General features: G+C 38.8%; 1 protein-coding gene across 1 annotated transcript in view; it reads right to left on the reverse strand.

Moving 5' to 3' along the window:
* Positions 1 to 1,960: 1,960 nt before the first annotated feature.
* The window catches only part of UBE2U (ubiquitin conjugating enzyme E2 U), a 63,477-nt gene continuing 39,679 nt past the window's right edge, over positions 1,961 to 25,758 (reverse strand). Inside the window, exons 8-10 of the mRNA XM_061120009.1 lie at positions 20,256 to 20,337; positions 7,608 to 7,702; positions 1,961 to 2,162 (exon numbers count right to left, since the gene is read on the reverse strand). Of these exons, the coding sequence (XP_060975992.1) occupies positions 1,987 to 2,162; positions 7,608 to 7,702; positions 20,256 to 20,337 (353 nt within the window). The 3' untranslated portion in view covers positions 1,961 to 1,986. The remainder of the gene's footprint in view (positions 2,163 to 7,607; positions 7,703 to 20,255; positions 20,338 to 25,758) is intronic.

The raw sequence follows: 25,758 nt of genomic DNA on the forward strand, positions 1-25,758 counted from the left end.
TTCTTGGTGACTGCTGTTTACCTGTTGACAATTCACATGTTTGTCCTCCTAGAAAACTATCAGAGAAGAGTCAGAAGCCCAGCCTCTGTTGTGACCATCAGCAAAATGCACCTTTGAGCTACATTCTGTAGTTTCACTGAGGTATGGGGTAGGCCATGCACTGTGGCTCTTTTACTAGATGTAGAAAGAACTATAACTGCTATGGAGCGGGATGGGGTAGTGAATTTGGCTCTGACTGTACTTTAGCATTGATAAAATGAGGAGAGATCTGAGACAGCTGCTGGAATTGTGTGGTTCCGGTTGGGAAGGATAACAAGATCCAGCACTACAACCTGTTGAGAACTTATTTTATGAACTACCACAGGTAGACTTGGAAATATCTACTAGCCAGGGAAGTGCCCAGACATCAAAGTATGTAGACAGAGCTTTTGTCTTTCTTCATAGCAACTAAAATCAGTTTCTCTAGAAATAAGGGAGAGACCTATTTAATACCTAGATCCAAGGTAGGATAGATGGATGGATAGATAGAAAGATAGGTGGGTAGATAGGAAGACACACAATTTGTGGTGTTTGGGGGAGAACTGTGTTGTGTAGGTAGGGAAGCTACAAACTAAGTCTCTTTTTTAAGCAAGGCTGAAACAAGGGTTTCACAGGTGGCGCTAGTGGTAAAGAACCTGCCTCCTAATGCAGGAGACATAAGAGACAGGGGTTCAATTCCAGGGTCGGGAAGATCCCCTGGAGGAGGAAATGGCAACCCACTCCAGTATTCTTGCGTGGAAAATCCCATTGACAGAGGAGCCTGGTGGGCTACAGTCCACAGGGTTGCAAAGAGTTGGACACGACTAAAGTGACTTAGCACTTAGCACATAAACATTAAAAAACACAGAGAGAGAGAAGTGATCAATAATATCCAATATAGCCTAGAGGCCCACTAAGATACGGCATCTGTTGAATTTGGGAAATATGGAAGTTTTTGGTGATCATAGTGAATTTTAACCTAACATAAGATAGATTTTATTGTGCATTGCATGCAAACATGAACTAAAGAAATACAGAGAGTCTGTGACAGATTACTATCAATAAATCTGAGAAAATATGAATGATATAGTATTGAGGGAGGTGAAAATGCAGGGTCAGAGGTGGAGATGTAGTTTAGGAGAGATTTCAGTGTATTTTCAGGTTGGGGTAACACAACAAAAAAAAAAAAAAGAAGGGAAAGAATAAAGATATGAGAATATAAGGAGATGGTTAATTAAGGTCAAAGAGAAAATAGAGCATGTACTCTAGGAGAAAACAACAGGAACACTGGTGAACTGGACAGATGACATCCTGTCCCTTGAACATGGAGGAAATAAGATGCTAAACCAGGCAGATGGAGATAAATGTATAGATCCTGTGTGTGTGTGTGTGAGTCACTCAGTCATGTCAGGCTCCTTGTAACCCCAGGGACTCCTCTGTAGCTCACCAGGCTTCTCTGTCCATGGAATTCCCCAGGCAAGAATACTGAAGTGGGTAGCCATTCCCTTCTCCAGGGGATCTTCCAACCCAGGGATTGGACCTAGGTCTCCTACACTGCAGGCAAATTCTTTACCATCTGAGCCCATGAATTCTCTACTTGGGTTAATGTCCAGCCTCTGAAACTCCTGAGTACTCCTCTCCAATACTAGCCTCTTCCTGATCCAAGTCCTGCCAGCAAAAATGTGTGTCTGGTAGTCTAAAACTCTGGATATAATACCACTAATTGGAAAACCATAATGAATACTGCTGCTTGGCTAACTTGGGGTCAAACAATGAAAGAGAGCTCAAAAAAATCCAAAGCAACATATTCACTGATTCACACTTATATTTCTAATTTGTTCTTGCAGTGAGAGGATGAGACAAACTTGAAAAAAAAAAAAAAAAAAGGAAGCCAAGCTGTGAGTCTTCCAGAGTTGCTCCATGAAGCTGAGCTGTGGTTGAGACTGTTCATTTTTTAAATCCTGGAGCTTAATCTTCCAAAGCATCTGTATCAAGGGAGTTGGTCCAGGCAACCAGATCGTCCACTTCGTTTTCCCATGGCTCATTTATGCTAATTTCAACCGACTTTCTCTTCCACCATTCCTTTTTTTTGTCCTTCTTTGTGACAGTATCTGTTTCAGTTTGTGAATCAGGAGAAGTTTGAACTATAATGAGAAACACGTAAAACAGAAATTTAATAGACATGGCAGGAAAAACAGTAAAAGAAAGTGTCCCTGCATTTGTACCATAATGCCTAAGATCATCTAAGTGAATGCAAGTAACCTTTTTAAAGTTTCTAAATTTTACAATTGCAATGAGCTTATTTTTCAAAAATCATTCTTTTCATTTTGGTCAATCTTCTTATGCTCATATATTTACTGAGCCCTTGCTAAGTGCCAGTAGGTGTACAAGCGAAAGGTGTCCCTGAGTGCTTCACATAGATGTGAGCACAAGGATGGAATCACTGGATCTAAGGGAAAACAGATGTGGGCTTTGAAAGCCAAGAAGTTTGCTGAAGAGAGAGGGGCAAAGGAAGGAGACGGGACCGCTTTAGATGGAGGACACAGCACAGACCACAGCACATAGGTATGAGGGAGAGAACTTGACAGGTTTGGAGGTAATCAGAGTTGATGTTTCAGTATCTATGCTCTGCCAGGTGCTATGCTAAGCATGTGCTACATGCAAAATATAATTTAACTCATACACAATGCTTATGATGGACAGGTATTATTATCTTTACTTTAAGGATGAGACAATTGAGACTAAGTAGCCTGCAGTAAATTGTCCAAGGACATTCAGCTTATAATAGTTAATCATTGGTCCGCTGGATCCCAAATCACGGTGTTACAGTGTGTGGACAGTGGAGTGGAGCTGGCTAGTTAGGCTGAGGTCAGGTTAGGAACACCTCATGTATCATGCAAAGAAGTCTCATCTTTCTTGTATCAGTCTCATAAACAGGGGAATAAACTGATTACATTTTAAAAGAATACAGATACAGTATCTTTATTTCTCAACATTTCTACTCAGTGAGGGGAACTTGCTTTCCAGGGATGACCCCAAGTTGGTGCTATTTATGTTCCGCTACCCCTACAATCCCACTGTATTCTCCTCTGTGTTCCTGTTGCCCCTAATTCATTGCCCAGCACGTGGTCCAGGACAAATTCCGTCTCATAATAGTTCTGTGTTTATTTCCCCAGTAATAAATCGAATGAACCTTGTCATATTCATTGTCTTCTAGCTGTGCTATAGGCAAGGATTATGAATAAATTGTTCTCTTGATTTCTTTGGTTACTGCAAAGATTTTCAGAGGATTTGAGTTTAGATAGCTGCCATTATTCTATAAGAAGCCTGATGTCACCATTATTGAGTTTTTATTTTTATACTTTAACATTAATCTCTAGTTTTCATTAATTTAGAACTAAATTCTCTTTTCCTTGAGAAAATCTTCTTTATGAACGTATCATTGATGGATTAACTATACTTCTTTCTAGCCATGTTTGAGCTGTTCTGAGTTCATATGCTTTTGGTCACAAGAAATACTGTTCAAACCAGTTTAAACAATAGAGAAGTGTCTCATCTCATAGAAGAGGAAGATCAGAGGAAGGGCAGGACTGAATGATACACTGGCTCAACGATGTCATTTAGGACATTCTTTCCACAGTTTTGCTCTACCATCTCTGGTGTTGTCTTCATCTTCAGAGTCACAGTGAAGAGAGGTGTGGTCATTCTAGTACTCATATCAGACACAGCAATATCCAGAGGAGAAATGGAGTCTTTTCTCCAGGGTCTCATTTTTAAAAGTAGGAAAACTATCTCTGCAAGCTCCTAGTATATTTCCTCTCAGGATGGTTTGTTTCACACCCTGCTCCTAAGCTAGTCACTGGCAAGGAAAATGAGATTACTATGATTGGTCAACAACAGTTGTTAAAGTGGAATGAATATTGGGAGTCAATGACCTTGATTATTTGCCCTCTTAGTTCCTACTGTTTGTTTGTTTTTTAAAAAACAAAAACAAAAACCACACTCCCAGGAAGCATAAAGAGAAATTCTGGCTAGATTAGCAGAGCCTAATGCAAAATAAACATAAAAATGTTTCCTCGTGACACAGAAAAAGTAAATATTATTTTGAACTTTGTTCCTCCAGAAAATCGTAAGCATTATAAACCCCTCTGAGGAACCTTGGATTTACTGGTTGGAATAAACCAATAGCTTTGTTACTACATTAAAATAAGTTACAGAAGCACGAATTCTCATTGCCTTATGGTTTGTATGCCTTTCTAGGGATGGATCCCCTGCTTCTTAAAATTTTTTTTCTAGTCTTAAAATAATTTTGTCAGTGAAGAGACTAAATTTTGTTCTGATTGGTGGGCTCCGGTTTATTGCCTGATGGTTAATTTCCATTCACTTCTGTATCACCCTCAGTTTAGTTAGAAAAACAGAGCCCTTATAAGTAATACAAGGATGAAAGGTTTAAGATATGAAACAGGGATCACATATGTGTGGAAAGACCCGGAACAGTGAAGTCTGGAAGGCCATAGCTGGGAGAACATCACTGCTTTATGTCAGTCTGATGCAGGGACATGAGTGGAAACACCAGGAGTGCAAGGGAAGCACAAGATGCTGCACACAGCTAGCCACTCTCCATGGGACAGACATTGTGAGCTCATGGAGGTTTCTATGACGCCCTCACATCTGTAAAGTGAGAGTGTGTGAAGAGCTGCATGAAATTGCCGTGTCTGAGAAAACTGCCATGTATGATACACACAGCTCCTCAAGAATTACGGCCCCTTCTTTACTCCCACCTCCAGAATTTGAGATAAATTTTTTTCACATTAGCAAATTATGATATGCTAACCCTTCTCTGCAAAAGGGAAGCGCAGAGTTCATTTCTTTTATAGCTCAGCCATATTTCCCTTTGGTATCCTGGATAAGCTCACTCTTTCTACATTATAAACAACCACAAGGTCCCAGTGACATATGACAGCAAGCATTTGTTTAGGTTACACATCTACAGGTCCGCTGAGAGTTGGCCTCTCTGGGTTGGGAATGGCTGGGAAGCTTGGTTGGGAAGCTTGGTGACCAGATGGCTAGTCCAGGCATGCTCTTGGGATGGTGGCAGAGGTGAAAAAGAGGAAACCAAATTGCACAAACCCTTCCCAAGCTCTGAGCACATCACACCTCACTAAAATACCATTGATCAAAGCAAGTAGTATGACAAAGCTCAAAGTCAAAGGTCAAGGGAGTATATTTTGCCCGTGGTGGTAGAACATGATAGGGAGTGAAGATTTCTGAACAATAATCTAATTGGTCACAACCTCTTAGGTATAGTATCTTCTCTTAGCAGGAAGATTAGACACAAAGGAGAGTCTACCTCAATTTCAAAGTGGGCATGGCTCAGCACTAGAAATTAAATGAGTTACCGGACATTCTTTAAAACATTCTCTCCCCCAGCTCACATTTCTTACTTTTTCTCATTCACCACGAGTTCATTCCCCTTTTCTCCAAAATCACAGGGCTGCTGAAACCATGACAACTCTACTCCATTCTATCATTCATTTACTCATTTGTTTATGAGCACTAAATGACTACTACATGCCTATTACTGTGCAGAGAGGTCAGCAGCCCCTTCCCTCAAGGAAGTCACTTTCTATTGAATGAGACTGGCCATAAAGAGACCATTATAACATGGCATGTGTGGTGGACAGAGTCTAGAGTGACTTGTTATGATCTCCACATTCTGGAGTTAACACCTTTGTGTAATCCCTTCCCTTTTGAGTGTGGGTAGGACTTGCTACTTGCTTCTAATCAATGAAATATGCGAAAGGTAATGAAATCTCATCTCCATGATTATGTCACATTATGTAAGATTCTGCCTTGCTATCGGACTTGTTCTAGAGACTCTCCTTGCTGGGTGGATGAAGCAGGAGGCTGTGTTAGGAAAGCCCACACGACAATGAACTGCAGGCAACCTTAAAAGCATAGGAAGGCCTCCAGCATACAGCCAGCAAGAAAAGCCTTAGTAAAGACAAAAGGGAGTGAATTCTGTCAACAATTCTGTGTATTCACCTCAGTGAGCTTACAACAAACAGATTCCCCATTCGAGCCTCCAGATGAGAATGCAGCCCAGCTGACACCTGGACCACAGCATAATGAGATCCCAACCAGAGGGCCCTGCTACACTGTGCCCTGTCTCTGAGCACACAGAAATTGAAATAAAAATATGTGTTGTTATAAGCCATTAAGTATATGGAAATTTGTTACATACAATAGAAAACTAATAGAGCATGATAAGGCATGATAGAAATGCTAATGAGAGCCCACAGGGAAAGATTCTTAGAAAAACCTGAGTTGAATCACAAAGGATTAGGTACTAGAAAGGAAGAAAAAGGAAGCAATGGTCTTTGGGGGCGGGTAATAAGAAAACGGTGCACCTCTCAAATTTTTTTGAAATGAAGACAGGAATAAACAACCATGACCTCCTAAGTCAGTGTGGTGTTTATGGTGTAAGTAAAACATCAGTAAATGATATCACGGGAAAGGCAGACAGATATTAGAGTATTAAGGACTTTGCCTTATCAAAGGGTAGAAATTTTATCCTGAAGGAAATGATAAACAAGAGGTTTTAGATATGTGAAAAACATAAGCAGATTTGAGCTGTAGAAAGCAGTCTGACAAAGCATGAACAGAAATTATTGTAATCATCAACTTAACCAGATAGATATGGAGCCTGGGAACAGGAAGTTAGAGATAAGGGAGCAGGACCTTGAAGAATCACTGAATGAAGGTTACTGCCTGTGCCTGGGAATTAGATGTGGTTGTGTTTCAAGGACAGGCAACAGCAAAAGCAGTAACTAATAGTTCATAAGACTTCCCAGTTCACAAAGACTTTTTACCTGTGTGGAGTCATTTAGTCACAAGAATCCTGTGAAGCAGGGAAGGATTTTGGAAACAAATACATATTGAACATTTTTCCAGCTCTAGCTGAGGATGAAGAAACTGAAGCTCAGAGGTTAAGAGGCTGTCCCATAATCACACAGACCTGCTGGCTCCACCCAAATTCTCTGACCCCAAACATTTTGCTTTCCCTTCTACAGTAGCTGATTTCCATGATAAATTACCAGCTCTCTCTTATTGCTTAAGACCTGCCCCCAATCTGCTCCAAATGTTTCTTTGAAAAACATTAATTCTAAAAAAATAAAATACCCAAAATATCTCAACTAACTTATTCTTTTCTTTTTAGTCATATTGCAGTTATCTCTAAATCTAAAATGAGCTCTAGGAGTCAGTTTAGTGTTTTGCTTATTTTTGCTACTTTTATACATTTTGAAATTTAGCCTTAGATTTTCAAACTGTGTATTCACCTATTAAAGGCTACAAAAGCTTGAGAGTAAAACTAATCCATTTTTTTTCAAAGCTCCAATTCTTATATAAGTAATTTACTGAATTTATTTTGTTAGTCAGAGTTAATAAAGCAACTTCAAAAGGAGAACAAAAGATTAGACCTCACACATTTCAACTTATTTGAACTAAACAAAAATTTAAATGCATTAATGTGACTAGTATCTTAGTCCTTAAAACCAAGTAAAACAAATAGATTGAACTCAGTTTACTCGGAGGTATGCAGATATAACTTCTTCTAGTTTGATAATTGACTTTCTGAGCGTTTATATTTTCTCTAGCAATCCGAGATATGGAAGCAATATACCTAGAATAACAAAAAGAAGAAGCTGTCACTTATGAATATAAATGGAAAGGCCAAACACAATTTCTAGAAAAATAATATTTAAAAAATCATTGTTAACTTTTGATGTCAATGTGTTGAATAAGTTGGTGAGTTTTTTTTCCCCCTCTGTTTTCTGGAAGACTACATATAAGGTTTGAGTGACCTATTCTTGAAACTTAGGTTAAAGAAAATCTATTAAAAACATTTGTACTTAGTTAAAAGACGAAGAAGAAATTGCCTAATTTCTATGAATTTTGGGGGATGTACATTACTTTTGAAAAAAATAAGGCCAACAAATCCAATGAACCCAAGAAGCAGAGCAATGAGTTTTGACTATGGTGCCATTCTGAGTATTGACTAATGCAATGGTAAACTGAAATTACTCTGTATGCGTTTTCCAGTGGAAGAGTATCTAGAAAATAAACAAATATGGTGTTAGAGTAATATTTTAAGAGTAATAAAAACATCATTTGGTATACCAAGGTAGGTTAATTTCTTAGAGCAGCCATAACAAATTACTACAAACACGGTGACCTAAAATAACAGACATTTAATTTCTCATGGTTTTGGAGACTAAAGTCTAGAAACAAGCTGTTGGCAGGACCATGCTTCCCCCAAAGGCTTCAGGGAAGAATCCTTCTTTGCCTCTTCCTAGCTTTTGCTGATTCCCAGCAATCCTTGATGATCCTGGCTTCTACCATCATTATTCCCATCTCTGCCTCCACCACCACATGATCTTCTTTCCTGTCTCTGTGTCCTTTTCTCTTCTTATAAGGACACCAGCCATTGGATTTAGGGCCTCCCTTAATTTAGTATAGCTTCATCTTAACTAATAATGTCTCCAAAGATCCTCTTCTGAAATAAGGTTATAATCTGAGGTGCTGGGTGGACATGAGTTTGGGGTGGAACACGTCAACCCTCTACACAAGAGAACAACTTCACCAGAAAAATTCTTGACATACCTGGTAGAAGACATCAAGGAACCCAAGTCAAGCTACCACAGCATTTCCTTAGAGAAGGAGTTCATATATGGAAATGAAAATTTTTACAAAAATTTCTTTTGGGGATGACTAATTTTTTTACTATGATAAGAAAACTTTCAGTGAAAACACTGCTTACTGTAACTGAAATTACGTAGAATAGAAATGTTTTTGCCCCACAGGTGTACCTTGTTCATACACAATACTACTAAAAAGTTCATTCATTTGAAAACTATTCATGGAGCATGTACCTTGTGCCAAGTGCTATTCTAGGAGCTAAAGATACAGGGAGACCAAGGCAGACAAGGTCCCTGGCCCATCAAGAGGAGACAAAAATGAGCGAATGTGAAAATCAAGATATATCAGATGCGATATGTGCTATGATGAAAATAAACCCTCCAATAAAATGTTGTATGGTGATGCTGAGGGCAGACAGCCTTGCATTGTTCCTGACATTAGTGGCAAAATATTCAGTCTTTCACTATCATGAATGTTGACTGTAGTATTTTCATAAATGTACTTTATAAGGTTGAGAAAGCTCTTTCCTATTCTTAGTTTACTGATAGCTTTTTATTAAGTCAGGATTTGATGTTGAAATTTTACCTATTGAGATGATCTGATTTCTTATTTTATTTTACATTGTTTGAATTTTTCAAATATTAAGCCAAGGTTACATTCCTAGTGTAAACCAGACCTAGTCATAGAATTATCACAACTACTTATTATATTTAATTGTGACCAACTGGATTTATACCAGGCATGTAACCCTGCTTTAACATTTTTTAAAAAATATTTAACATTTAAACCATATTTAAAATGTATATATTTACATTCAATTTGCTAAATTGTTTTCCTCTATGTATATATATAAGGTATACTGATTTGTAGGGTTTTTGTTTTTGTTGTTTTGTGCTGTCTTTGGTGTTGTTATTGAGGTAATGCTGACTTTTAAATAGATAATGGAATATACTCCCTTTCTACTTTCTGAAAGAGTTTGTGTACAGTGGCATTTTGTTTTTCTTAAATGTCTAGAAAATTCTAGACATTTGGCTCAGAGTTGTCCTTGTCAATTTCTTTGTTAGACATAGGATTATTTAGTTTATCCTTTTTTTTTTTTTCAAGTGAGTGTTGGTAGATATTGTCTTTCAAGAAATTCATTCATTTCATCCATTTTTTTTTTTATTCACTGATGCGAAAAATTCTTCATCTTCATTTTAGAGAGATTTTCACAGGGTATAAACTCTGTCCTTTATTGAGCCCATCTTTTCATGAAATGTTCCCTTGGTATCTCTAATTTTCTTGAAGAGATCTCTAGTCTTTTCCATTCTATTGTTTTCCTCTATTTCTTTGCATTGATCACTTAGGAAGTTTTTTCTTATCTCTCCTTGCAATTCTTTGGAAGTCTGCATTCAGATGGATATATCTTTCCTTTTCACTGGTAGCTCAGCTGCTAAAGAATCTGCCTGCAATGCAGGAGACCCTAGTTTGATTCCTGTGTTGGGAAGATCTGCTGGAGAAGGGATAGGCTACCCATTTCAGTATTCTTGGGCTTCCCTGGTGGCTCAGCTGGTAAAGAATCTGCATGCAATGTGTGAGACACGGGTTTGATCCCTGGGTTGGGAAGATCTCCTGGAGAAGGGAAAGGTTACCCACTCCAATATTCTGGCCTGGTGAATTCCATAAACTGTATAGTCCTTGGGGTCGCAAAGAGTCGGACACAACTGAGTGACTTTTATATCACTTGCCTTTTGCTTCTCTTCTTTTCTCAGCTATTTGTAAGGCCTCCTCAGACAACCATTCTGGTTCTTTACATTTCTTTTTCTTGGGGACAGTGTTGATCATCACCTCCTGTACAAATATCACAATGGCATCCGGTCCCATCACTTCATGGCAAATAGACGGGGAAACAATGGAAACAGTGACAGACTTTATTTTCTTGGTTTCCAACATCACTGCAGATGGAGACTGCAGCCATGAAATTAAAAGATGCTTGCTCTTTGGAAGAAAAGCTATGACTAACGTAGACAGCATATTAAAAAGCAGAGACATTACTTTGCTGACAAAGGTCCATCTAGTCAAAGCTATGATTTTTCCAGAAGTCATGTGTGGATGTGAGAGTTGGACTGTAAAGAACGCTGAGTGCCAAAGAATTGATGCTTTTGAACTGTGGTGTTGGAGAAGACTCTTGAGAGTCCCTTGGACGGCAAGGAGATCCAACCAGTCCATCCTAAAGGACATCGGTCCTGAATATTCATTGGAAGGACTGATGTTGAAGCTGAAAACTCCAATACTTTGGCCACCTGATGCGAAGAGCTGACTCATTTGAAAAGACCTGATGCTGGGAAAGATTGAAGGCGGGAGGAGAAGGGGACGACAGAGGATGAGATGGTTGGATGGCATCACCAACTCAATGGACATGAGTTTGAGTAAACTCTGGGAGCTGGTGATGGACAGGGAGGCCTGGCATGCTGCAGTCCATGGGGTCGGAAAGAGTCAGACATGACTGAGCGACTGAACTGAACTGAGCAACTGAACTGAACTGAACTGATGAAACTCTAGGTTAACAATGTCTTCTAAACTCTTTACAACTGGCATCCATTTTCTTTTGGCTTGCAAGTTTTCTGACAAGAAGTTATTGGTTGTTCTTATCTTTGTTCCTCTATATGCAGTGTTTATGTGTATTTAACCTTCATTGCTTTTAAGATTTTCTCCTATCACTGAGTAATAGCAATCTGATTTTTATGTCTTGGAATGGTTTCTTTATACTTCTGCTTCTTGGGATTTGTTGAGCTTCTTGGTCTCTGAGTTTGTATCTTTTATCAAATTTGGAAAATTTTCCACTATAATTATTTCTTTGCATATTTTTCCTGTCAGTTTTTTGGGAGTACACCAATTATGTGTATTTTGAAAGAAAGTGAAAGTGAAGTCGCTCAGTCGTGTCCAACTCTTTGCGACCCCAGGGACTGTAGCCCACCAGGCTCCTCCATCCACGGGATTTTCCAGGCAAGAGTACTGGAGTGGGTTGCCATTTCCTTCTCCACAGCCCATTGGGGCTTTAAATCTTTTTTCTCACTATGCTTACTTTCAAAAGTGTTTATTGCTACATTTTCAAGTTCATCAGTCATTTCTTCTTCAGTATCTAATTTGCTTCTTTCCATATAGTGTGTATTTAAAGTATTTTGTATTTATTTTATCTCTGGATGTTCCATCACTCTTTTGTATATCTTCCACTACTTTTCATTATATTCATGATTTTCTTCAGATCCTTGAGTATATTTTATAAGATGTATAAAAGCTGCATTTAGGTTCACACTTACTAATTCTATTATCTCTATCAGTTATGGATCTATTTATACTGATAGATTTTCTTTTGGCTATGAATTATATTTTCCTGCTTTTTTGTACAACTGATCATTTTGATGGGATGATGGACAATGTAAATTTTATGTTGTCGGGTGCTGAGTTTTGTTATTTTCCTTTACATATAGTTGTCCACTGCTGTGGCATGAAGTTCAGTATCTTACAAATCACTTTAGTCCTTCAAGGTTTGTGTTTAGGCTTTCACAGGGGTCCAGAATAGCCTTTACTTGGAGACAAGCTCAGTCCATAAAGCATCTGCCTGCAATGCAGGAGACCGGGGTTCAATTCCTGGATCAGGAAGGTCCCCTGCAGGAGGAAATGGCAACCCACTCCAGTATTCTTGCCTGGAGAATCCCATGGACAGAGAAGCCTGGCGGGCTACAGTTCATGGGATCACAAGAGTTGGACATGAGTTAGCCCCATCTTTTTTTATCTTTATAGCCCCATTCCTAATGTATGACCCTTCTGAAGTTTCCATCCAATGTCCTTTGAATTAAGAGTTCTAGCCACTCTAACTAGCAGGAATGTACACCATGTCTAGCTCTGTAAGTCTTGTATGAATTCCAAAACAAACAAAATCATTATAATCTTATTTTCCTCATGGCAAACATGACTTTAGATAGAAAACAGTATAACTTGATTTATACTGTTTCTCCCCCAGTGGTAAATCTTTGCCCTCAAGAAACTATATACTATTGATATTTCCTCTTTCATTTAAACATTTGCCTTTATCTAACAGAAAACATAAATTATAAAAAAATCTTGATTGTCAAAATTTTAAAATTAAAAATGCAATTAAAATGACTATAAGGGAAGGTGCAATAAATATTAAAAGTAACAAAGCAAAAAACCCTAAAGCTTGTTCTTATTAAATTCTTGTATCATTTTGGTGGCTCTGTAAACTGTTACAGATTCTTGAGAAGTTGCTCTATGTACATAACAAGTGTCATAAAACTTATTACTTCCTTCTATCTAGTAACCTGACTTTCAGTAACATGCTCTAAGAAACTTCTTGGTCTCCTTTTTGTCCTTCCCTTCAGGTAAAATATACACTAATAAGTCTTTAGGGAACCACAGCTGTCTTCAGTCTTACCTTGCTTAGACCAAGGCATAAGTAAATTCATGCAACACGTTTCTGTGGCCTTGGGGAATGGGGTAGGTTGTAGGGGTAGGCAATGGGGAGAGGGAGAGAGAGAAAAAGAAAGAGAGACCACTCTCTCAGAAGAGTGTTCTATGTGGGAGCAGAACCAAAGAAATGATTCCCTTTTTGGCAGGAGGAGGGGGGTAGCCTAGTATGTTTTTGAATTGAAACCCCTCTTTCTGAAGAGAGATGGAAGAGGAAGCAGCCTTAAGGCACACTGTCTATAACACAGGAAGTTCCATCAGATTCTGTGCTATAGCCAAAGATCCACGGTAAAATCTGGGGGCAACCTTCTGAGAGAAAAATTAATGAATCATATCCATAAGAGAGAAACAATAAAGACTAAAAAATTCATTAAAAAAAAAAACAGTTGAGAGAACTTGGTGTGTTTATTGTGAAAAAGAGAAAACTCAAGAGGAGGAAAGAGAAAGACATTATGACTATTTTCTGAGACTTAAAGCGCAAGTCCACAAAACAGAGGAGGCTTACCTGTGCTGCTTCGAAGGACACTAGGAGTACTTTCTCATCTGCCACAACGTGAGTGCCTGCTAAATCTCTTCAGTCATGTCTGACTCTTTGCGATCCCACGGACTGTAGCCCGCCAGGCTCCTCTGTCCATGGGATTCTCCAGGCAAGAAAACTGGAGTGGGTTGCCACGCCCTCCTCCAGGGCATCTTTCTGACTCAGGGATCGAACCCACATCTCTTACGTTTCCTGACTTGGCAGGAAGGTTCTTTACCACTAATGCCACCTGGGAAGCCCCTTCTACCACAGCAGTCTCCCCTGGATAATGCTTTCTACCCACATCCAAAGCCAAGGTGCTTGGTGTCTGAGCTGATGCTCAATCTGATCAAATAAGTCATGCCTTGTAGCATCTGGTAGGTAGGCCTGGATTTGAATTTCAGCTCTGTTGTTCACTGAGTGTGTAACCTTAGCGAATTTGTTTTTTTTTTCTTTTTTTCTGTTAAAATCTTCCTTATAAGATGGAGGCAATTTCTCACTTTCTGGATGGCTTTGCAGACATATGTAAAAGTGCATAATAGGTGTTCAAGAAAAGTCTGTTAAATGAATGAAAGAAATTTGGAGTAGCTGAATATCACAAGATGTTAGATTTAAGTTTGAAATAAGGAAGATTAGAGCTACTTGAACATTCCTGAAATACTGAGCTTCCAGTCTCTAAAAATATCTAAGCAGCCACTAAGTAAAATTATTTTTTAAAAGAATTTTTCTCTAATTTTTCCTTGTCTATTTTAAAAGGGACATTTGAAATACTCATTCTAATGCCATTTCTCCCTTCAACCACAAGATGGCACCCAAGGTTTAATCTTTGGGGAATAAAAAAGTATGTAATTCCTGCTTAAAAATGCATTAAATATATAATTATGTAAACCTACAAAAACAATGTTTAACGTCAATAATCCTGAAAGGATAGCACAAGCAAACATTAAGTTAACGTACCCAGAATAGATACTTTCTATATAACTGGAGAAACTGGAATCAAACATAGTTATGTTAAAGGATGATCACATATTTTTGTGAGTTAAAACACACAGTCAAAAAATCAGATACTACAGGAACTTAGAAACAATGAATATTAACTCCTTCACTTAAAATAAAGTACAACTAAGAGTACATTTTACAAATATAAGAAAGTTTTATATTGGTATTTTGATATAACACATGATAATCCATTTTAAAATATGCTTACTCCTTGGAAGGAAAGCTATGGCAAACCTAGACAGCATATTAAAAAGCAGAGACTTATTTTGCCAACATAGGCCCATATAGTCAAACCTATGGTTTTTCCAGTAGTCATATATGGATGTGAGAACTGGGCCATAAAGAAGGCTGAGTGCCAAAGAATTGATGCCTTTGAATTGTGGTGCTGGAGAAAACTCTTGAGAGTCTCTTGGACTGCAAGGAGATCAAACCAATCAATCCTAAAGGAAATCAACTCTGAATATTCATTGGAAGGATTGATGCTGAAGCTGAAACTCCAGTACTTTGACCATCTGATGCAAAGAGCCAACTTACTGGAAAAGACCCTGATGCTGGGAGAAGTTGAAGCAGGTTGAGAAGGAAGTGACAGAGGATGAGATGGTTGGATGGCATCATTGACAATGGACATGAGTTTGAGCAAACTCCAGGAGATGGTGAACGGCTGGGAAGCCTGGTGTGTGGCTGTGCACCGGGTTGCAAGGAGTTGGACACGACTCAGCAATTGAATAACAGTAACAACAATCCATTTTTATTAAAGGGCTTCCCTGGTGCCTCAGTGGTAAAGAATCTGCCTGCTATGCAGGGGATGCAGGTTTGATCCCTAAGTTGGAAAGATCGCCTGGAGAAGGAAAATGGCAACCCATTCCAGTATTCTTGCTTGGAAAACTTCATGGACAGAGGAGGATGGTGGACTACAGTCCAGGGGGTCGCAAAAGAGTTGGCCACGACTGAGCACGCATGCACAAATCGTTTTATACAGAAGAAAAAAGGAACTAACACTGTTTAATAATAGAATTAAAATCAATCCAAAACCACAAAACTTTTTCACAATAGCAGACTTGACTTGTGTTAGTAATTGGGTAGGTAGTATTTTTACATGTACCTGAAAATTTTAAGCTTTTAATAAGCACATATTCATAGGCAGATGGGACAAAGAGTTTCAGTTTTCAAAAACAGTATGTTTTTATCAATAACTTTGGGCAAGTTATTTATTTCTTTGTGCCTCATTTTTTTGTTCATTACAGTTACCTCTACATTTCCTCCACACTCCTGTCCAGAAACCTAGGAGTCACAATCCAGTTGAAAAGGGAAGCTAGGAACCTTGTCATGAGGCTCTCTCTGTATGACAAGGGAAGTGGTCTGACTTGGAGCGTAGGTTGATTTGCTGTGGCTTTGAAGGTGGCTGATGGATATTCTTGTGGGTTACACTTAGAGGCATGTGCTTATGCTTGGAGGTGTAACTGTCCACTCCACAGTGTGGCCAGTGTCACATTAGGAAATGAAGAGAGAATGCATGGCATACAGTAGGTGGATCACCACATTAGTTCCCGTTTCCTTTGTGCTTCAAAGTATGGAAAAGGGCAATATTCTCTCCCAAAGTCACACTGAATGTAAAACTTCTCCAGAATTGATAACTTTTATTTAGATAACTTGCAGGCTGACAAAGCTTAGGTGACTGCCATAGTTCTTTCCATGACCAGATAAGCAATCACTAGGTATAGAGTATGATGTAAAAGTCATGTTACATGTGCTTAAGTAAGGATAGTCAAAAGAAAAGCTTGCACTGCTTTCCTAGTTTGTAGCTTTCATTTTCTCTAGAGAAAATTAATATGAACTACTGATTAGATTCTAGGTTCATATTCTTTCCCATTTCTTGGTAGACATAAAGCCTTTTCATGAATAGCCAAAAGTCCGGCAAGGCAATAGGAAAGAAAAAAGACCTTAGAAATGAACACCAAACCAAATGATTGGTTTATGAATATTTATGAGCTGCTAATAATGACAGTGAGTTCCTATTAATACTAACTAAAAACATGTGTAAAACTTAAGAATTTGCATAAAATATTCATGACAGTCATTTATATTTCCAGTTTTCAATCACTGCTCTATGACTCTACCCTTAGAATACCTCAAATATAACCATAATCAGTACATTAAAATGGACCCCAACATTTTACTTTTCCTAAAATTAACTGCCTTCACATTTAATCCTTTTATTAAGTGGGAAAACAAGGTGAGTATGTATCATTCAACTTACGTGAATCAAGTGCCTACTAGTTGCCAGGTACCAGGCTAAGTGCAGAGAATACAAAGCTACAAGAACGGTCCTGCCCCGATCATTCCGCGTGAACAGATGAATTTCCCTACCACGGCACTGAGAGAGACAGGGACAGAATGCTCCAGAAGGAAAGGACGGGGGGACACGGGGGCCTGAAGCAGGGACCGTTCCACAAAACACAGCTGAGTTGGGTCTTCATGCCATCCTTGTGGAGCACTTTGCCAGGCTGAAGAGACAACAGGACAGAGAAGGGAAAAGAACCATGGGTAGAGTGGGGTTAGAATAAATGCGGCCTTGATAGGTGTTGATGTTTGGTTTCTAGACTGAGAAAATTTCAACAGTTTTACACGTTTCTATTTTTATTCTCTAAAAAGTTGGGGAACATGGGTTTTTGTCACCCCCTCTCCTTGGGAACTAATATTTACTGAATGTCCATGTGCTAAACACTGTGTGGTTTTTATATGTATGATCTCATTCAAGAGATCAAATGCAAAACCACTTCATAAGGTAGATAATATCTCACATAAGAGATAAGGAGATAAGCCCAGAGAGGGTAAGAATTTCTCCAAGATCTGTCTGACACTACAGCCCACCCCCGTTCCCCATGCTGCCCAGAAAGAAAGAGTTCCCATGTGACAATCGAACTAGGGCCACAGTAAGAAAAAGATGAATAACAGTGAACCTCAAGTGGGGCACACTTTACATGTACCAGATACTGGGTTGAAGCGTTTTACATGCACGTATCAGTATATTTAATCCTCACAATCTCCTTGGGAGGTGGCTAGAGTTATTACTGCCATTTAATAGATAAGGAAACTGAGGGACAAAGCAGTCAGATAACATGCCCGAGGTCACTGCGTTGGTAACTGGTAGAGCCAGGATTCAGATGCAAAAGTCTGGCTCCCACATCCCTGCATTTAACATTTAAGTGCCCCACATCCTACCTTTTAACTCAGACCAAATCCTCACTTGAGATCCTGCTGGGAAAGATATCCCAGGCAGAAGGCACAAAGTGGTGAAAAGATCTCATGTTCCCAAACAATAGGGAGGGAGAAAAAAAAAGAATTTAGGGTAGCTTACAAATCAGTCTTGATTGATGAGGGGATGGGATTCCAGACAGTAGGGGGAAGACCATGAGGCAGAAGGGATAAGTCTCTTTCCTGAACTCTAGATGAAAGACTCTGAACCTGCATTTTCTGGGTCTTTTAAAAGGGGGAAATTTCCGTGTGAGGAAAGCATTTTCAGATATTAAAAACAGAGAGATGCATAAGGTATTATATTGCATGTACACACAGACCAACTACTCACTTGCATAGATTCCCAAAAATTTTACTTGAATTTGGTGAATTGACCACTTTATTACACCTTATGTGTTTTGATAAACACAAGATTTTTATTAATTATTTTAAAAAATGGATTTCACCATACTTTATATCTTTGCATGCAATAAAATTATGCATATAAATATATCTTTTAAACACTTTAAATATTGTTTAAATCAACGTTTTGTTATCATCTGATCTAACTATATTCTCATCAACCACCAGATGGCATAAGGTGTGAGAGTTTTATTCTGACAGGGTTACCATGCGCATGATAATCTGACCTATAACTTCAAAATAATGTATTTTGGAAAATGTTCTAGCACTCCAACAGCTCACAATTATTTCAGCCATATGGGAGAAGTGGGTGGATAAGTTGAAAATGACATGGTCCTACTCTCTCTACATTTTGAGTTCTGCAGGACTGGCCTTACATAATGAATCAATAATCAAACAAATAAAACAAAGTATTTCTGTCAGAGGAAATCAAAAAGGAAGTCATGTCAAAGCAAAATTAACCTTATATTCTACGTAGGTTTCTTTAAGCGAAACTTGAAGCATGCCTTCCAGAAAAAAAAACAAAAACCATGCTCATACTTCTTCAACTTCTGCTCCATAAAAACTTTTCTACTGCTTGCAATTTACTCTGAAAGCAGAAAAGTATCTATCTAATGCAAAAGCTTTTCTCCATTTTGGCTCAAAGGAAGGTTGATGCAGAAATTAACTGAAAAAAATTCTCCAACCGAAAAATTCGACCTGAACTATGACATTAAAGGACAGGAAAGTCTATTTTAAGAGCCTCGGTTTCTACACAAATTCATAATAAGCACACTATTTTTTTAATCCCATATTTTCACCTAGTAATGAGGTTACAATGCTAACAAGGAACTAAAAAATGAAGTAAATACAAAAAAATAGGAACTGTAATTCCCCTAGCTTTGTGGTAGCACATTCACTGCATGCTTTGAAATAAACACATCGGAATAAATGACCACTACAACACAGCCAGTACCACAGAGCAGAGATGGAATCTGTGCTCTAAGCAGATGAAGCAAAAAACATGCCTTCAGAAGTCAGAAGACCAAAGCTGAGATTAAGGTCCCTTCCTTAATGTGGTCTAAAAGTAATTCCAAAAGACACTGTCATAATTTATCATTGTATTTAGTTACATACTTCCTCATTAACTTAATATACTTGGTTCCTGAGTGAATAATCCTTTTGTGAAAGAGGAAAAGGTATTTGAAACTATGAGAAAGATGAAATGCTAACTGGTGATCTATACAGATGTGAGAGCTGGACCATAAAGAAGGCTGAGCACTAAAGAATTGATGTTTTTGAATTGTGATGCTGGAGAACTCTTCAGAGTCCCTTGGACTGCAAGGAGATCAAACCAATCAATTTAAAGGAAATCAACCCTGAATATTCATTGGAAGGACTGATGTAAGCTGAAACTTCAATACTTTGGCCACTTGATGATAAGAACTGACTCACTGGAAAAGATCCTGATGCTGAGAAAGATGGAAGGCAAACAGAGAAGTGGGTGGCAGAGGATGAAATGGTTAGATGGCATCACTGATTCAATGGACATGAATTTATGTAAACTCTGGGAGATAGAGGTGGACAGAGGAGCGTGGTATGCCGCAGTCCATGGAGTCGCAAAGAGTTGGACACGACTTGGTGACTGAACAACAACGAGGATGGAAACAAGAAAATTAATAGGAAAAGTATTGTGAGATCCCTTCACGGTGGCTCAGGTCCTGTCTCCATCTTTGGAAGCCAGTAGATAGCAAAGATATTTCCCACCTGGGTTCATATGAAAGGACAAAATGATACTTAGCTTTGTTCAGGTTTTAAAGAAATTCAATGGGTTTCTTCTAATAGTTCATTAGTAGAAAGTAAATGATAGATATTTCAGGTGCATAGGAAAATATTCTAGACACTTAAAATTACTTACCTTAAACTCCATTCTTTAGTATGTCTTAGATCATCTTTCTTCCAATTATAATACTGTTTAATGAAATTTGGATCTTTAAGAACTGAAATTAGAACAATTAAAAAAGGAGCTATGCATATATTCTTTAATAACAGTTCAAAGCTTAAAATAATTCATGTCTTAAGTTGGTATGTGGCAATAACACATACTATCATAGTTCAAGTCACATTACAATCCTCAGACACTTTCCAAATTCATTTTACTTAAATTTTGTGATATTGGATGTTATTTGAATAATCAGATTGTAACTTTGTAACTGATACAAACTCTTATACAAAGACCATGTGGATCACAACAAACTGGAAAATTCTTAAAGAGATGGGAATACCAGATCACCTTACCTGCCTCCTGCGAAACCTTTATGCAGGTCAAGAAGCAACAGTTAGAACTGTACATGGAACAGCAGACTGGTTCCAAATTGGGAAAGGAGTACATCAAGGCTATATATTGTCACCCTGCTTATTTAACTTATATGCAGAGTATATCATGAGAAACGCTGGCCTGGATGAAGCACAAGCTGGAGTCAAGATTGCCAGGAGAAATATCAGTAACCTCAGATATGCAGACGACACCACCCTTACGGCAGAAAGCAAAGAGGAACTAAAGAGTCTCTTGTTGAAAGTGAAAGAGGAGAGTAAAAACTCAACATTCAAAAACTAAGATCATGGCATCCGGTCCCATCACTTCATGGCAAAAAGATGGGGAAACAATGGAAACAGTGACAGAATTTATTTTCATGGGCTCCAAAATCACTGGAGATGGTGACTGCAGCCATGAAATTAAAAGACGCTTGCTCTTTGGAAAGAAAGCTATGACCAACTTAGACAGCATATTAAAAAACACAGACATTACTTTGCCAACAAAGGTCAATCTAGTCAAGGCTATGGTTTTTCCAGTAGTCATGTATGGATGTGAGAGTTGGACTATAAAGAAAGCTGAGCACCAAAGAATTGATGCTTTTGAATTGTGGTGTTGAAGAAGATGCTTGAGAGTCCCTTGGATTGAAAGGAGATCAAACCAGTCAATTCTAAACAAAATCAGTCCTGGGTATTCATTGGAAGGACTGATGCTGAAGCTGAAGCTCCAATACTTTGGGGCTACCTGATGCTAAGCACTGACTCATTGGAAAAGACCCTAATGCTGGGAAAGATTGAAGACAGAAGGAGAAGAGGAGGACAGAAGATGAGATGGTTGGATGGCATCACCCACTCGATGGACATGAGTTTGAGCAACCTCCGGGAGATGGAGATGGACAAGGAAGCCTGGCGTGCTGTCGTCCATGGGGTTGCAAAGAATTGGACACAACTGAGCGACTGAACTGAACTGACTGAACTTATCATTATACTGATGGCTGTTTATGTATCACTTACAGAAATGAAGACAGTGTTAAAATAGCTCATATAGAAACTGACATCATTGTTTAATAATATTCTAATTCAGCACTTCAAGTGAAAAAAACAAAACCTTGGAGTCTGATGTGACATTACAGATCATGATTTTCCACAAAGCAAGAATCTGCAACAAATGATCATCCAGCCTCTAAATAGATTACTTGCCAATGACAGAAAATTTTCCTCTGTATTTTGAGACTGCCCATTCCATTGACAGTTATTTAGGTCACACAGTCCTTCCTTAATCTGAGGGCTTAATCTGAGTTTCCTCGGTTCATCCTTCTGACCCCCTCAGCAATACTGAGTAAAGTTATCCCTCCCCCATGGGCAGGATCCCTCTAATATTTGAAGATAGCTCTCAGGGAAGTCTCAGTTCCTTCAACTTTTTCTTAAGTCATGGCTTTCTAGAGACCTAATCGTTCTCAGCCCAGCAGTGAACTTTGTTGATATTCCTATTAGAATTTGTATCCAGAACTGGCTCAGAATCTCGACTTCATACCAATAGCAAGACACAGGTGGGATTGCTGTCTCCCTCAAAACCGACAATCAATTTAGTTTAGATTTGCCTTGGCATTCTGGAAATCACATTACACCACTGGCTCGTATGTCTGTGGTTAATTATAAGCCTTATGCCTCCAATCAGTTTCACATAAAGTTATTGAAAACCTACTAAGCTTAAGCACTGGTAGTTTTTACATGAAATACTATTAAGCCAGATCATTTACACACACACACACACATATATATCCTTCCTTATCTCCCTTGTCCTCCCCCTGGCTTTCCGCCTCTTCCCCCTCTCCTCCCTTTCCCTTCTCCCCTATTCCGCACTTCTTTTTCTCTCTCTTTCTTCTAATTGTCCTGGGCTTACAGCCCTGAACTATTTAACCAACCTGATGCTCCCTATCAGTCTTGTCCTTATCTGGAGCTTCCTTCTTAACAGTGATTAATTAACACCTTCCAGCTTGATGAAATTTGTCATTAACACAAAAAACATTTAAACTTAGTCATTCTCCTCTTCTTCTATTAATGTTACATGATTGTCACCAGCAGTGTTCCTATCTATACTTTAATGTATTTAATTCAAACACACATACATACATAGTCTTAAAGACTTTGTTGATACTCTTTTTATTGTTATTTGGAATATATTCCTTCCTACAAGGAAGCAAATCTGCACTCCCCAGAGTCCTTAGCAGGATTCATTATTACTTTTAGATGATTATAATAATTAACATTAATAGAATTCTTACTATGTATGGGGGTACTTGTAGATATGCAGTCTTACCATCATAATACCCACTTCACAGACAGACAGACAGACAGAAAAGTTGAGAAATGTCTTCTCAAATGTACTATTGATTACTCATTCATTACTATTTGAATGATGTACTCTGCATATAGGTTAAATAAACAGGGTAACAATATACAGCCTTGACGTACTCCTTTCCCAATTTGGAACCAGTCTGTTGTTCCATGTCTGGTTCTAACTGTTGCTTCTTGACCTGCATTGCAGGTCTTGACCAGGCTTTGCAGGAGGCAGGTAAGGTGACCTGGTATTCCCATCTCTTTTAAGAATTTTGCACAGTTTGTTGTGATCCACACAGTCAAAGACTTGAAACACACAAAAAATTTTTTTTGCCACACTAGCAGCTTGTGGCATCTCAGCTCCCTGACCAGGGATTGAACCTGGACCACAGCAGTGAAGCAGGAGATATTAAGAGAACAGAAGCCGAAGATATTAGGAAGAGGTAACAAGAAGAAACAGAAGAGCTACACAAAAAAGATCTAATGATGTGGATAAACATGATGGTGCGACTACTCACCTAGAGCCAGACATCCTGAATTATAAAGTCAAATGGGTGTTAAGAAGCATCACTATGATCAAAGCTAGTAGAGGTGATGGAATTCCAGCTGAGCTAATTCAGATCTTAAAGATGATGCTGTTCAAGTGCTGCATTCGTTATGGCAGCATATTTGGAAAACTCAGCAATGGCCACAGGACTGGAAAAGATCGATTTTCATTCCAATCCCAAAGAAAGGCAATGCCAAAAAATGTTCAAATTACTACACAATTGCACTAATTTCACATGCTAGCAAGATCATGCTCGAAATCATCCAAGTCAGGCTTCAACAGTACGTGAAACAAGAACTTCCAGATGTACAAGCTGGATTTAGAAAAGGCAGAGGGACCAGATATCAAATTGCCAACATTCACTAGGTTATAGAAAAAGCAAGAGAATTCTGGAAAAAACATCTACTTCTGCTTCATTGACTACTCCAAAGCCTTTGAGTGTGTGGATCACAACAAACTGTGGAAAATTCTTAAAGAAATGGGAATACCAGATCACCTTACCTGCTTCCTGTGAAACTTGTATGCAGGTCAAGAAGCAACTGTTAGAACTGGACATGGAACAGCAGACTGGTTCCAAATTGGGAAAGGAGTACATCAAGGCTGTATATTGTCATTCTGCTTATTTAACGTATATGCAGAGTACATCATTCGAAATGCCAGGCTGGATGAAGCACAAGCTAGAATCAAGATTGATGGGGGAGATATCAATAACCTCAGATATGCAGATAACACCACCCTTATAGCAGAAAGCGAAGAGGAACTAAAGAGCCTCTTGATCAAAGTGAAAGAGGAGTGAAAAAACTGGCTTAAAATTCAACATTCAGAAAAATAAGATCATGGCATCTGGTCCCATCACTTCATGGCAAGTAGATGGGGAAACAATGGAAACAGTGACAGACTTTTTTCATGGGCTCCAAAATCACTGGAGATGGTGACTGCAGCCATGAAATTAAAAGTCACTTGCTCCTTGGAAGGAAAGCTATGACCAACCTAGATAGCATATGAAAAAGCACAGACATTACTTTGTTGACAAGGGTCTGTCTAGTCAAGGCTATGATTTTTCCAGTAGTCATGTGTGGATGTGAGAGTTGGACTATAAAGAAAGCTAAGTGCCAAAGAATTGATGCTTTTGAACTGCGGTGTTGGAGAAGATGCTTGAGAGTCCCTTGGACTGCAGGAGATCAAACCAGTCAATCCTCAAGGAAATCAGTCCTGAATATTCATTGGAAGGACTAAAGCTGAAGCTCCAATATTTTGGTCACCTGATGTGAAGAGCTGACTCGTTGGAAAAGACATTGATGCTGGGAAAGACTGAAGTCAGGAGGAGAAGGGGATGATAGAGGATGAGATGGCATCACCCATTTGAAGGACAGGAGTTTGAGCAACCTCCGGGAGTTGGTGATGGACAGGGAATCCTGGTGTGCTGCAGTCCACGGGCTTGCAAAGTGCTGCAGACGAATGAGCAACTGAACTGAACAGAACCACTAGGCTACCAAGGCATTTCCCAAAATTTGCTGTTTCCATTTAAGGATAATTCATGTCTTTGCTTAATTTTTCGGAATTGCCTTTCCTACGTTTTCTATTTGAGTATGTATGGCACTCTCTTCCTTATATATTATGAAATCCCAAATGGCATGGTCATCTTTTCTGAATATTCCCATTATTCTTATATTACAGACTCATTTTCTCCATTGCTTTCTCTACTATCTGAGAGAGGACAGATGCCACCATATTTGTACAAACTTTTAACACAACACTGAAAAAACTAAGATCATGATATCCAGTCCCATCAATTCATGGCAATAAATGGGGAAAAATGGAGATAGTGACAGACTTTATTTTGCTGGGCTCAAAAATCACTGTGGACAGTGACGGCAGCCATGAAATTAAAAGATGCTGGCCCCTTGGAAGAAAAGCTATGACAAACCTAGACAATGAGTTAAAAAGCAGAGACATCACTTTGTAGACAAAGGTCTGTCTAGTCAAAGTTATGGTTTTTCCAGTAGTCACATACAGATGTGAGAGTTGAACAATTAAGAAGGCTGAGCACCAAAGAATTGATACTTTTGAACTGTGGTGCTAAAGAAGACTTTGAGAGTACCCTGGACTGCAAGAAGATAAACCCAGTCAATCCTAAAGGAAATCCGCCCTGACCATTCATTGGAAGAACTGTTGCTAAAGCTGAGGCTCCAACACTTTGGCTATCTGATGTGAAGAGCTG

The sequence above is a fragment of the Dama dama genome, chromosome 20, assembly GCF_033118175.1.
Source record: "Dama dama isolate Ldn47 chromosome 20, ASM3311817v1, whole genome shotgun sequence".
Taxonomy (NCBI): domain Eukaryota; kingdom Metazoa; phylum Chordata; class Mammalia; order Artiodactyla; family Cervidae; genus Dama; species Dama dama.